This window comes from Sorex fumeus, unplaced genomic scaffold (assembly GCF_029834395.1).
Source record: "Sorex fumeus unplaced genomic scaffold, SorFum_2.1 ptg000018l, whole genome shotgun sequence".
Taxonomy (NCBI): domain Eukaryota; kingdom Metazoa; phylum Chordata; class Mammalia; order Eulipotyphla; family Soricidae; genus Sorex; species Sorex fumeus.
In genome coordinates this window covers 32,670,324-32,683,974 of record NW_026606075.1, presented here as the reverse complement: position 1 = coordinate 32,683,974, position 13,651 = coordinate 32,670,324, and the positions used below count along the sequence as shown (strand labels likewise).

The 13,651-nt window shown below is 51.8% G+C and overlaps 1 protein-coding gene across 9 annotated transcripts in view; it reads left to right on the top strand.

Moving 5' to 3' along the window:
- MAST4 (microtubule associated serine/threonine kinase family member 4) overlaps nucleotides 1-11,195 on the top strand; it is a 690,306-nt gene extending 679,111 nt beyond the window's left edge. For all 9 annotated transcript variants that reach the window (XM_056112657.1, XM_056112655.1, XM_056112653.1 and 6 more), the window contains 2 exons: nucleotides 3,197-3,378; nucleotides 4,694-11,195. In XM_056112657.1, the coding sequence (XP_055968632.1) occupies nucleotides 3,197-3,378; nucleotides 4,694-8,544 (4,033 nt within the window). In that variant the 3' untranslated portion in view covers nucleotides 8,545-11,195. The remainder of the gene's footprint in view (nucleotides 1-3,196; nucleotides 3,379-4,693) is intronic.
- The last annotated feature ends 2,456 nt before the right edge of the window (nucleotides 11,196-13,651 follow it).

Genomic DNA, 13,651 nt, shown 5'->3' with positions numbered 1-13,651 from the left:
TGCTTTCACAGGAAAAGAGCCATTTGCTTGAGAATCCTAAGCAATGGTGCGCACATTTATACATTAAACTCTTGTTCATGCTAGCATTGTTTTTCATAGCAAAAGAATTGGCATCGTTGTCGGATTTCGCTGGCATTTTCCCAGGAGCTGGCATCTCTCCCTGTGTGCCGTGAGAAAAGCTCACTAACACCACACACACACACACACACACACACACACACACACACACAGATACACACACATTATATATATATGTTTACGTTTTTGGTCACACCTTGTGATGCTCAGAAATTACTCCTGGCTCTGCACTCGGGAATTCAGAAATTACTCCTGGTGCTGCTCAGGGGACTGTATGGGATGCTGGAGATAGAACGGGGGTCAGCTATGTGAAGGCAAACACTCTACCCACTATTCTATCACTCTGGCCTGAAGCTCACTACATTTGAAACTCTTTATTCCATTGCAGTTGAGTTGCATTTTGAGGAACTGGACCTTGAGAGAGATTTAACTGGCAATCTCTGTTCCATGATGTCCTTTTCATCGCCTAAACACAAACAGTTGGTGTATTTGATTTAGATCTTCTGAAGTCATTTTTTTAAAGGTATCCTAATAAGATAAAATGGTTTTGTTTACCGACTAAAAATCTGGCTTGATTCTTTATATGTGTTCTGCATCCTGGTAAACTCTGGGATCATTTTTCGGTCTCTGCAGATGCTGGCAGTATGTCTCTGTCTTGCCTCCAGGAGGGCCATTACTTGCCAGACAGCTACCTGGAGGACACCCTGCATGAGGTCTTAGCATCCCTCCTGAACCCACTTAGATGCTTAGATGCAGTGCTTCTGATCCTATTCAAAAGAAGTTTTGATAGAAGCATAAAATTAAATCAGCCAATAAAATTGAATGCTTACTGACTCTATAAAAGATGTCAGGAAGGAATAAGTGTTATATTTTTGCATGGCCCAGCTGTGAACACTATTTACAATGTAAAATGAAACAGCCTTTTTCTCATCAAATTTTTTCATTCAGCTCTATTGGAAGAAAGAGAAAATGGGAAGTCTTTTTGGTGAGAAGGTGAAAAAAGTTTAATACTCTGTGGTAGTACATTAAACAGATAAGTTGCAAAACTGCAAACTTAAAAATATAGCAACATTGGGCCAGAGAAATAGAACAGGAGTTGGAGAATTTGCCTTATAAGCAGCCAACCCTGGTTAAAACCCCAACACAGCATACGGTTTCCTGAGCTGTCCAGGAGACCATATGAGCTATACCTGAACACATAGCTGGGTGTGGCCCAAACCTCCACCACAGCCACCAGAAAAAATTATGTGCACATAATTTGTCAATATGCAGCTAAATGATAAAAGAAATGACTAAGAAAATAGGAAGCTTCTCTGCAAAATGTGCAGAAAGCAGAATAGGGGATCTCTTCATTATCTGCTTATAAAACTCTTTGACTCCTCAGGGCCGGAAAGATCGCCCAGCAGCTAAGTTGCTTGCCTTGCATGTAGCCAACATCAGTCTGATTTCAGGCATTCCGTATTGTCCCTTGAACCCCACCAGAAGAGACTTCTAAGTGCTGAGTTAGGAGGAAGCCCTGAAACACAGCAGGATGTTGCCCTCCCAAAAACCAGCAACCACCACCACCAACAACAACAACAACAAAACCAGCACTAGTGTTTAACTTTTCAACCTAACTTCATTTTTACCTAGATTAATAGCAGCGCACATGCAGAGATCTTTGATTTTCTGCTGTGCTTCATGTTTCTGCTCGTCCCTCCCAGACACAAGCTTCAAGGGTAGCAGCATTTGTTTCAAGACGGTGCCTGCTCTCAGCTGGGGCAGAACCTCCGTGGCCACCTGCACTTGGAACCATCTGCAGCTGCGCCTTCTGCTTTCCGATGTGCTCACTGAACTCTAAATACACATTTGCTTCTCTTGCTGGGGCCTGCACCCTGCCGATAGGCTAAGCTTCAGTTCACCTTTCTCGAGTTTGCTATGTAAATGCACAGCCTCCACTGTCATTAGGAATATTTCAGAGCCGTAATAGAATAAGCACAGCAGACAGAGTCGTGGAGATAAATCCTTCGCCCTGTGTATCACGGTTTTAGAATTCTCTATCTGAGATGTCGATTTTTTTCCTTCTTGAGTTCTTCTGTATTTTCATTAAATGGTGTCTAGAGATTCGAGGGAACACACTCGGGAACTCTCGGACAGGGAGCACCTTCATAAACCTGACAGCTGCACAAATGCACTGCATGTTGTTTCATTTATTTCCTTTGCCTCGTCCTTGAACATGCTTGGAGTAAAGACATCTCCTTTGCACACCATCAAAGACTTAGCACTGTAGCACTGTCCTCCCGTTGTTCATCGATTTGCTCGATTGGGCACCAGTAATGTCGCACAACAAATTGGGAGACTTGTTGTTACTGTGTTTAGAATGTCAAATGTGTCACAAATAGCTTGCCAGGCTTTGCCATGCAGGCGAGATACTCTTGGTAGCTTGCCAGGCTCTCTGAGAGGGGCGGAGGAATCGAACCCAGGTCAGCCGCGTGCAAGGCAAATGCCCTACCCACTGTGCTATTGTTCCAGCCCCTCAAAGACTTCAGTCAGACAAAACGCTTGACTTATTTTTCATTCTTGTTGTGGCAGAGGAGCCAAACCTGGTGGTCTCTGTGGTGGGTTGGTGTCCAGGCCGCTGGACACGCACTTGACTCTCAGAGCACTCTCATGATAAAGTGGGATCCCAGGGGCCATAACCATAGCTCTCTGAGCTGCAGCCCAGTTTCAACAACCCTCCCCCCCCCCCGCCCCCGCACCACATGGTCCCTCAAGCACCACCAGGATTGACCTCTAAACAAAGAGCTAGGAATAGCCCTGGAGCACCACTAGATGTGGCCCTCCCCCCAAATACTTATTAATTAAAAATCAGTCCATTTGAGGCCTGGAGCAATAGCACAGTTGGTAGGATGTTTGCCTTGCAAGTGGCTGACCCGGGTTTGATTCCCAGCATCCTATATGGTCCCCTGAGCACCACCAGAGGTAAGTCCTGAGTGCAGAACGAGGAGTAACCCCTGTGCATCACCGGGTGTGACCCTCCCCCAAAAAAAGCTTAAGAAAACTGTGTGTCCCTGAGAGGCTCTGCATACTAGGCGCTGCTCCCAAACACTGCGTCTCATCACCTCCTTCTCTTCCCTAGGAGGAGGTCTCTCTTCAAGAAACTCGCCAAGCAGCCTTCTCCTTTACTGCACACCAGCCGCAGTTTCTCCTGCTTGAACCGGTCCCTGTCCTCAGGGGAGAGCCTCCCAGGCTCCCCGACCCACAGCCTGTCACCCCGATCCCCAACGCCCAGCTACCGCTCCACGCCCGACTTCCCATCCGGTGAGTGCTGAGAGGACATCAGAGCAGAGGCTGGCGAGTGTGGGGCCCCTCCTCTCACATGGAATATGGCTGGGGCTGGGGAAGGGGCATCAGAGGGAGCCCCCAAGGTTTTCTCCAAGGTTGACCCTAAGTCCTGATGAGACAGAACCGTGATTCCTTCCAGAGTTGCCTGCATCCCAACTTGGGGCTTGTAATAACCTTCTGCTTTATGGGGTTCCCTTGTCTCTTTTCTCTCTCTTACCCTTCTCATATTTTCTAAGTAAACTATTTTACCATGGGGGCCAAAGAGATAGTATCGTAGGGAGAGCACTTGCCTCGCAAGTGGCTGTCCCAGGTTCAGTCCCACACACTCCATTTGGTCTTACCAGCCCGGCAAGGCATGATCCCTGAGTGTCGAGCCAGGAGTAAGCCCTGAGCATTGCTGGGCATAGCCCCCTAACTAAATAATGATAATAATAATAATCGTTGTATCACTGTCATCCCGTTGTTCATCACTTTCCTCGAGCAGGCACCAGCAACGTCTCCATTCATCCGTAGCCCTGAGATTTTAGCAAGTGCCACATTGGAGGCTCTTTCAGGGTCAGGAGAATGAAACCCATCATTGTTACTGGGTTTTGGCATATCAAATACACCACGGGGAGCTTGCCAGACTCTGCCATGTAGGCAGGATACTCTCGGTAGCCTGCCGGGTTCTCCAAGAGTGAGAGCTAGACAGTAAGAGCTTGGTTTTATAGTCTGGATCTTGGCCGTTGATGGGATTACATGGCGTGAGGGAGGCGGGATGGGGGGAGGGGCAGTTGGTGGGTGTAACTGCCTAGCTACTGGAAGATGGGGGATCTGGATGGAGGAGGCCCAGTCCCTATCCAACCAGGTTGGAGATCCCAGCTCTGGGTCCCACACACCTGGGTTCCTCTGCCGGTTCCTTCATGCCTGAGGTTCGAACAAGCATGTGGAGAGTGGTCTTAAGCATGGTGGTGGCTGGGTTCCGGAGGTCTTCAGCTGCCCGGGCTCTGCTCGGGGCAGGGAGAGAAACTCAGCCCTCCCCACTCCAAGGGGCCCTGGTGAGGACTGCCAGGCACAGGGTCAGGAGACTCTGCGTTGATCTCTTCCGCGAGCTTGGTTTTATAATAAGGCCATGCACTGGCTTAGACTTTGGTGGAGGCACTTATCTGGATGTAGTTGTCCTGTAGTTAGATGCCAAGTTAGATGCTTTTCTGATCTTTGCCTGACTTCACCTAAAGTCGTTCATCTGGAAGAGGGACAGAGAAGGGAACTGACCCCCGATGCTGACTGCACTTCTGTTTCCTCTCCGTAGGTACCAACTCCTCCCAGAGCAGCTCCCCGAGCTCCAGTGCCCCCAACTCCCCTGCAGGCTCAGGACACATCCGGCCCAGCACCCTGCACGGCCTGGCCCCCAAGCTCAGTGGACAGCGGTACCGCTCGGGCCGGCGCAAGTCCGCCGGCAGCATCCCGCTCTCCCCGCTGGCCCGCACACCCTCGCCCACCCCGCAGCCCACCTCCCCGCAGCGGTCCCCCTCCCCGCTGCTGGGACACTCACTGGGCAACACCAAGATGACCCAGGCCTTCCCGAGCAAGATGCACTCCCCGCCCACCATCGTCCGCCACATCGTGCGGCCCAAGAGCGCCGAACCGCCGCGCTCCCCGCTGCTCAAGCGCGTGCAGTCCGAGGAGAAGCTCTCGCCCGCCTATGGGGGCGACAAGAAGCACCTGTGCGCCCGCAAGCACAGCCTGGAGGTGACGCAGGAGGAGGTGCCGCGGGAGCAGCTGCCCCGGGAGGCCGCGGTGGCCACCCTGGAGGAGGTGGTGTGCGAGGCGCCCTCGCTGAGCCGCGCTCGGCCAGTGGAGCAGGGCTGCCTCAAGCGCCCCGCCGCGCGCAAGCTGGGCCGCCAGGAGTCCACCGACGACCCGGACCGCGAGAAGCTCAAGGGCAAGGGGGTGGCCAGGAAACCCGAGGGTCTCCCGGACAGACTGGACTCGCAGCAGCCCAAAGCCCACAGTGCGGGCAGTGACCCTGAGAACCTCCCGCCCTTCCGGCTGGAAGACCGAGAGAAGGGGCATGGGAAGGCCCCTGAGAGGCCGCGCCCTTTCGAGAACAAGCCCACCATGCAGGAGCCCGCGGGCCCAGGCAGCCTGCTGAAGGACGCCCTGCACAAGCAGGCCAGCGCGCGGGCCAGCGAAGCGGGTGCTGGGGACAGGGCAGCACCCCCCGAGTCCGGCCAAGCCACCAGCGACCTCAAGCGAGCCTCCGTGCCCGGGCCCCTCGGGGACAGCCTCTGCCCGGCCGCCAACAGGGCCAGCCAGGGGAAGGCGGGGGATGCCCCCGAGAAGGGCCCCCAGGCCAAGGAGTGTCCCCGCTGTGAGAAGCTCGACAGCCGGCTGGCCAGCCTGGATTACCTGCGAAAGATGATGACCCTGGAGGACAAAGAGGACAGCCTGTGCCCTGGACTCAAGCCCAAGGTGGCATGCGGCACCCACGAGGGCCTGTCTGGGAGCCCCGGCCGCGCGGCCGGGACACAGCAAGAGGCCCTGACCGCTCCTGAGGGCCGAGCCTTCGTGGCCACGGCTCACGGGGCCCAGGTGGGTGCCGTCTCCTTTGTCCCCCTGAAGACCCTGAGCAGTCGGGTAGACGGTGGAGCTGAGAAGCCAGGCCTGGCACCCCCCGAGTCACCCGTCCGCAAAAGCCCCTCTGAGTACAAGCTGGAAGGAAGGTCGGTATCATGCCTGAAGCCCATCGAGGGCACACTAGACATCGCCCTTCTGTCGGGGCCCCAGAGCTGCAAGGCCGAGCTGTCTTCCCCAGAGCCTGCCCAGAGCCCCTGCCCAGGCAGTGACCCTGGCCCCCTGGGGCCCCCCACCCTGCCCAGCAGTGGGGCCAAGAAGTGCGAACCCACAGGCCAGAGGGAGCCGCCCGCCGCCAGCTTTAAGGTGACTAAATCCTACCTACTGGAGTCCCGCTTTCCGCCCCCTAGCCGCAGCCTCCACACGGCCCCAGCGGCTGCCCTGCCCGAGGCCGAGCTGCGGCGGGACAGGAGGGTCCCCCAGGCTGCCCGGAGCACCACTCCCCTCGCCGAGAACCCTGCCCCACGCAGAGAGGGAGGCTCTGACGCCAAGCTCCTGTCCTTCCCCGGGCAGAACCTGCACAGCACCTCAGAGCTAGCTAGGCCCCGGGGCTCACTGCCCCCCGCAGGGGCAGCCGTGAAGGAGAAGGGCAGCCCGAGAGACTCCTCCGAAAGAGGCTTGTCCATCCCCCGGAATGAGGGCCCTGTCCTGAGAGCCGATGGCCACCGAGACATCTCCGCAGACGCGTGTCCTCCAGATACCACCCGAGCCAGTGACAGCTCCAGAAACCTCCTCTCGGTGAGCCGGGCTCACCCCCCCGAGCCCCCCACACAGCGTCAGGTCTTGGAAAAGGCCTGCGGGCCTGGAGGGAAAGGACACCTCAAGGAGGGCCGCAGCGAAGATTCCAGGCCCCTGGCCAGGCAGGATCCAGCGGGAACCCCTGGGGAACGCGAGCTGGGCAAGGGCAGAAGCAGCCTGGACCCCAGACTGGATGCCCCAGGCCCTGCTGGTCGCTCCCCTCAGGGCCCGGTGCCGGGAGCAGGGAAGGGTGAGAAGCTCACCAGCATCTCCTCGCAGAAAGACGGTGCCAAGGAGCCCGAGAAGAAAGAGCAGCCGTTCCCAAAGCCGCTCAGCAGCAGCTCTCAGCCGCCACCCACCGTCACCAAAGAACCCCCTGGCCCGGCGGCGCGGCCACCCTGCAGCGCCCCGAGTCTGGCCGCCTCCAGCAGGGAGCCAAGCAGCAGGCCCCGCACTGCAGAGCCTAGCCCGAGCCCCCTCGACCCGCCCAGGCCCACGGCCATGCACCGCGAAAGCAGTGGCCACAAGCCTCAGCCCAGCCCTGATGCAGCAACCCCAAAGTTGAAGCACCCAGACAGGCCCATCTCCTCCCAGAAGCTGAGTGTGGGGGCCACGCCGGCGGGTAGGGAGCCTGGCACCCCGGGCCTCGAGGACAAGGGCAGCAGTCAGGGGGTGCAGGATGCCTCTGCCAGCCCAGCCTCTCAGAAAGCAGCCAGCAGTGCCCCTGGCCAGGGCGGATTCGGGTCATCGTCCCTTGCACAGCTCGCTGAGGGGGCTCCCCCGGACGCCAAGCTCAAACCCACAGCAGGTGGGCGCCCACTGGAGGTGCTGGAGAAACACCTGCCAAAGCCAGGACACCCAGTGGGGACTGAGTCCCCAGACCCTAAGGTCCCAGTTGCGGGTGAGAAGCAAACCTTGTCTCCAAAGCACCCCAAACCAGCCACTGTGAAAGATTGCACCCCTCTGTACAGACAGATGGACAGGAACCCCAGCCCCCAGACCGCTGCCACCGCAGACCGGAAATCTGAAGGGAAGAAAGGCACAGAAGCACTTTATGTCCTGGTCGAGGGCGGGAGGCCGGAGGCCAGCCCTTCCCAGGCACATGGTGAAGCCAGGCTGCCTGGTGTGGAGAGGCCATCGGCGGCTGGGCCCAAGGGTGTCCTGGAGGCCAGAGGGAAAGGCCTTGGGCCCCAGAAGGCCCTGACTGAGGCCGCCAAGCCTGGCAGCCTGAAACGGTCGCCCTCGGCCACTGGGCAGACTTCCTTCCGGTCTGCTGCCCTGCCTGAGAAGTCTCTGAGCTGCTCCTCTAGCTTTGGCGAAGCCAGAGCCAGTGCGGGGGAGGCCCCCTTGGCCAGCAGTGACCCCTCATCTGCCAAGGCCCAATGGGCCGAGGGTTCCAGCCCTAGGGACCCAAGGAAGTCTCTGCCTGGGGTCGACAGCAGAACCCAGATGACCAAGAGTGACTCTTTGCCGTCCTTCCGGAGCTCCCCGCTCTCCCTGGAGCCGACCCAGTGCACCTCTGCAGGGGCGGGGGGAGCCGGCCACCGGGACCGGGCCCTGTCAGTCACTGTCCCCCCAGGAGATACCAAAGGGAAGGACACAGCTTCGGCCCAGTCACTGCAGTCGAGAAAGCAGAGCGCGGGCCGAGAGGCAGCCAAGCCAGGCCCGGCACACACGCCCGCCACCGACCGTCCCTTCTCCCTTTCTTCCGAAAAGGACTTTGTGGTGCGACAGAGACGGGGGAAAGACAGCCTACGGAGCAGCCCTCACAAGAAGGCCTCCTCGTAACGCAGCAGGCCCCAGGAGGGCCGGGGGAGCCCCCTCCACCCACGCCCTTGAATGTGTAACTGTCTTCACTACCTGTTGAAACCAGCACTGTGGGTGCACAGTCCACCAGGCCAAGCCCGAGCGGGCGGGGGAGGGGACGAAGGACGGAGGCAAAGAGGATGAGGAATGAGAGAGAGGGCCTTCTTCCAGTGCCTCTCTGGCTGTACCTGGTAAACTGTTACCAGAGAGTGTGTGTACCAAGAAAAAAGGAGGGGAAAGAGGAGAAGACCCACAAGATCCCTTGACAGTTGAAGGTTGTTGAGGAGAAAGATTTCCTCTGTACATATCTAGCAATGTGTTTGGTTTGGGATATAGAGTGTAAACTTTGCTGCTGATTGAGTTGTTTACTGTCTCTCCTTTTCTTTCCCCCTTTTTTAAAAAAAGACTTTTTGCTTGACCACTTATCCTAGTAATGAAGTGAGAAGGTCAACGGGGTGTGTGGAAGGTAGAGACACACCCGCCTTTCTGTGTGAACACATCCACCCACATGTTTTGGTCTGCATGTGGTTCCAGAGACTGTTTCAAGGCTCCGTTTTTTTGTTTGTTTGTTTGTTTTTGTTTTTTAACCGGTTGAAACATTCTAAGTAGAGTTTAAGAGATGAAAGAAAGCCCTACCTAGGGTGGACAGTGAGTTTTAATTGTGTATTTATAACCAGACATTATGATAGCACAGTGTCAGGCCGCCTATGTTTTCAGATGAAAAGCAAGAGCTCTTCTGCTTGCTGCATGGAGAAACCACCTCCATTAGGCAGGGCTTGAGCAGATGGCATAGCCCACTTGTGTCCCGGTCATCCTAGTGGACATCTCAGTCCAGGGTTCCAGCTGTCTGTCAGACCAGCTGTCCTTGTCTGTGGGGTATCTGTCAGTCCTCACCTTGCGTCATGGGTTGAGCAGGGGTTGGGTTCCCAACAAGGTCAACTTTATTTCTGTTTTCTCCTTTTTCCCTTCTGTTTTTTGCTCTTACACTCGGGCCTTGATGCTCTGAACCGCTCCTCCAAGAAGCACACGTCTCCTGGTATAGTCCTGCACCAGCTTTGCTTCTGAACAAAAACAGAAAAATTGCTGGTCACACACAAATCCGCTAGTACTTAGGTTGAGTAATGAGCATTAGGCATTAGAAGAGGCTTTACGTTTTTGGTTTTTTTTGGGTTTTTTTCCCCGAAGAAAAGATGGGGGAGTGGATTTTTGGCATCATAGCATATATATTTAGGAATAATCAGGACATCAGATACATTTTAATACATAGCTGGGGCCTTATGTTGTAGATGAAGCTTGCTGTTTTTAGCAAGTTCCTGGGTTTCACATTCATTTCGGATGCATTGAGTAGCTCCATACTTTTCATGACATGATCTCTTTATTTGTATGCAAAAATTTTTACTGTATTAATAAAGAGCAGCATTTTTGTACAAAAAAAAAAGACTTGTTGGAGCTATTTGGTGCTTGAATGTGACTGTCCTTTTTACTTTTGCTAAGCCTTATTTAAACTTTGTATACCATAGACTATGTAGACTTTGTCAGATCATTTTAGTGCTGGGGAGGGAGGGGGTCTTTGTTTTTACATTGCAGTTTTTCTGGTGACTTGTTTTGTACTATAAGATGGCACTCACTGAAATAAGTACTAAGGCACTAAGAGAAAAAAATACGCACAGATAAGTATAAGATGCTTGGGATCCATAGAAGAATTTTTTGTTCATTTGTAGAGGAAAAAAATGACCAGTAAATATTAATCCCACACCCAAACCCCCTCAGGGATGACTTAGTATTTAGGCTATAAAATTATTCATCCAAGCACAGCATCATCTTGGAGCCCTGTGGATTGTAAATCATTTAACGTGGCTGTAAACTCGGCTCCAGAAACAAAGGCATAACTTAACCAAATGCTTGGTTGTCCTTTATTGTAAAATGAGTTGGCAGTAGCAAAAAAATAAAAAGCAAGTCTCCTCTTTGACCCCCAACATTTCTTTCCCTGTGTAGTATTAGCCATCCCCCCCACCCTACTCATCACTGTGTTGTGAAATGGTAGAAGAAATAAATCTTTTACAAGGACTTAAAGTGAGTTTCAAAAGTGGTCTCAACCATTATAATTCTATCTGTGTTGAACAGTTGTCATAACCCAGTCCGTCTGTATGCAGGCGTTGACACAGGACTTTTGGGGAGGTAGTTCATGGTTTACAGCCTTTGCTTTTTAACTGTCCAGTTTTCCTTTAAAGCACAACTAGCTGCTTGTTTACAGATGATATTTTTATGTATATTTTGTACAGTGTATTATCATTTTTTTCGCCAAATACGTTTTGCATTCTGGATGAATAAAGAGTACCTAAGGTTGCATTCATGTAATACTTGTTCGTTGTTGTAAACCTCTCCAGTCAGCTGGTAGAAATTCTCCTGTGTTCTCTTTGGTCAGTCTCCTGTGATTGTAAGACGTGCTTCTCCGTAGTAGTCCCAGCTGTAGACTTACCAGCTTAAACGTTCGTTAGGATCTGTGCAATAAAGTGTTTGCAGTCTTATTTTCTCTAAGAAATTCCCTATGGATGTCATAATTGTTGTATATTGAACAAATATTTATACTTATGCAGTTGCATAACATTGAAATAAAAATTTAGCATGAAAAGTTAACGACTAGTAAGTTTTTTCCCCCATATGCAGACACCCCCTAAGATGTGACTGAATATATTTCTGTATCAGGGAAAGTGTGGGGGTTAGAGGCTATTATTAAACTTAGACAAAACAACATGGTCATCCTTTGGAATTGTCTTCCAGTAACTCCTTCCGATATATTTTAGTTTGTTTGGGGGCCACACCCACACCTGGCAGTACTCAGGACTTATTCTTGGTCCTGTGTTCAGGGATCACTCCTAGTGGGCTCCGGGGTCCATATGTGGTGCCAGATGCTGAACTTTGTTTGGCTGCATGCAAGGCGAGTTCCCTACCCAGTGTACTACTGCTCTGCCCCCTCCTCCCTGTTTCTATCTCCCTTCCTTGGCTTCTTCCATACCTCCTCCGTGAGATCACCTCCCCCGCTCCTCCCTGTAATCCCAAACCTTGTCCCATTAGTTTATCATTATGTTCACTTCACCCTAGTTTCCTTTTTTTTTTCTAAAAAAAAAGGGATGGGTACTCGATCATTGTATAACTGAAACCCAAGCACAAAAATGTGTAAGTCTACAACTGTACCTCATGGTGTTTCACTGATAAAAGTTAAAAAAAAATTCTTAGATATAATAAAAAATGTTACTGATAAAATTTTAAAAAAAGTATGCCCTGTGTTACTCACTTTTTATTAAATTACCATGAGATACACAGCTACAAAGTTGTTCGTGACTGGGTTTCAGTCACACAATGTTCCAACACTGGTTCCTTCAACATAGTACATTTTCCACCACCAGTGTCCTCAGTTTCCCTCCTGCCACCCCCCATCCCTAGTTGGCCTATGTGGCAGGCACAATTCTTCTTGCTCTCTTGCTCTCTTTTTCTTTTTGGGCATTATGTTGTGCAATATAAATACTAAATGTTTATCATGTATATCCCTTTTATCTACTCTCAGCATTTCCAGCTATCAAGGGTTTCTTCTCTGTCCTAACTGCCCTCTCCCCGCAACTTGTGGCAAGCTTCCAACAGTGGACCAGTCCTCCTGGCCCTTGTGTCTACTGTCCCTAGGTATCAGCCTCATACTGTGATTTTTTATATCCCACAAATGGTTCACTTTAGTTTTCTTTCCTTTCTCCTTCCCCTTCTCAGAAAACCCTCGCTTCCAGTGTGGACTTTCCCTTCTTTCCTTCATTGCATAATTTCCCAGGGGTCAGTTCTTCATGTCTCCCCTCACACCTCTCACTATTGAAACCTGCCTTGCACACTGCTTCCCAAAGGTCACCAATGACACCGAGCTGCCACACATCTCCCTTTTAGGACTTGGTCACTTTAATCATCTTGAATGGCAGACTCTCACCTCTTCTTTCTCTTCAACATCCTCTCACCTGAGAGTTTGTCTCTCTAGAAGGTGTCCTCCCCTGTCCTCTCACATACTGGTGTTTCCCAGGATTCATTCCTGGACAATGGACCTTTCACTGTACTCTCCCTGGGCTTGTCATATTCACATGCCTTCTCTTCAGACACCTCAAAAATCAGTCTTCAGAAATGCACCCTATCTCCTTCTGCACCCATGCCCTCAAATAGCTCTATGTTCCCTCCAAGCCAGATGCTCAGCCTCTCCCTCAGTGCTCTTTTCTCCCTTCACATCTGAGTTCCCTAATCCATGTCCCCCTGTCAACTTCTTTCCTTCTGATCACAGTCTCTTACTCAATCCAAGATCCCTCTACCTTTTATGTTTCTATGTCTAGGACCAGATATGTAGGCAAAGGCAAAGTAAATAAATTTCCTGAGAAGAGTTGAATAGAAAAGGAAGTCTAAGTGAGTGTTCCTGTGGCATGTTTGCAGGAAGGTAAGCACCTCAGAACATGCTATAAGGGCATTATCTTGTGGTCAGTCTCCATGCCCTTTGAACCATGTGCTGCCTCTTCAGATGAATCCAGGATCTGGGACTCAGATGGGAGGTTAAGGTTAAGCTACTCTCATGATTGGTAGGACTGTAGCCTAACAGGAGACTCCCACATCCTCCACCTCTATTACCAAAGTAGACCTTGCCATCACCCTTTCGCTCTGCTACTCCGCTATAAGTTACAGATGAAAGGGTACTAGCTCATGGCCTGTCTTTCACTAGAAATGACCACAGATTGACTAAACTTCAATGTCCTTCCTTTCCACACTTGAAGTCAGTCAGGTCCAAGTTCAAGTTCCCTGATGGTTCAGACACCCTCAGCCCCCCTGACTGGAATCTTTAGCAACAGTGCCTGTAGAAAATGTGGAACTCCATGTATTATCAAATTAAAGATGGCCATCTATTACAAAGCCTCAGCTTAACTCACTGTGGGACTGTCGATCCCAGAACTCCAATGCAGACAAGCTCTTAGCAGGAGGAAATGCTTCAAAGGCATACTGTGACATGGCAGTTCCAATACTGGATGAAGATCTGGTGCATATGGTTGCGAATTATTGCCCCATACTATTTTAC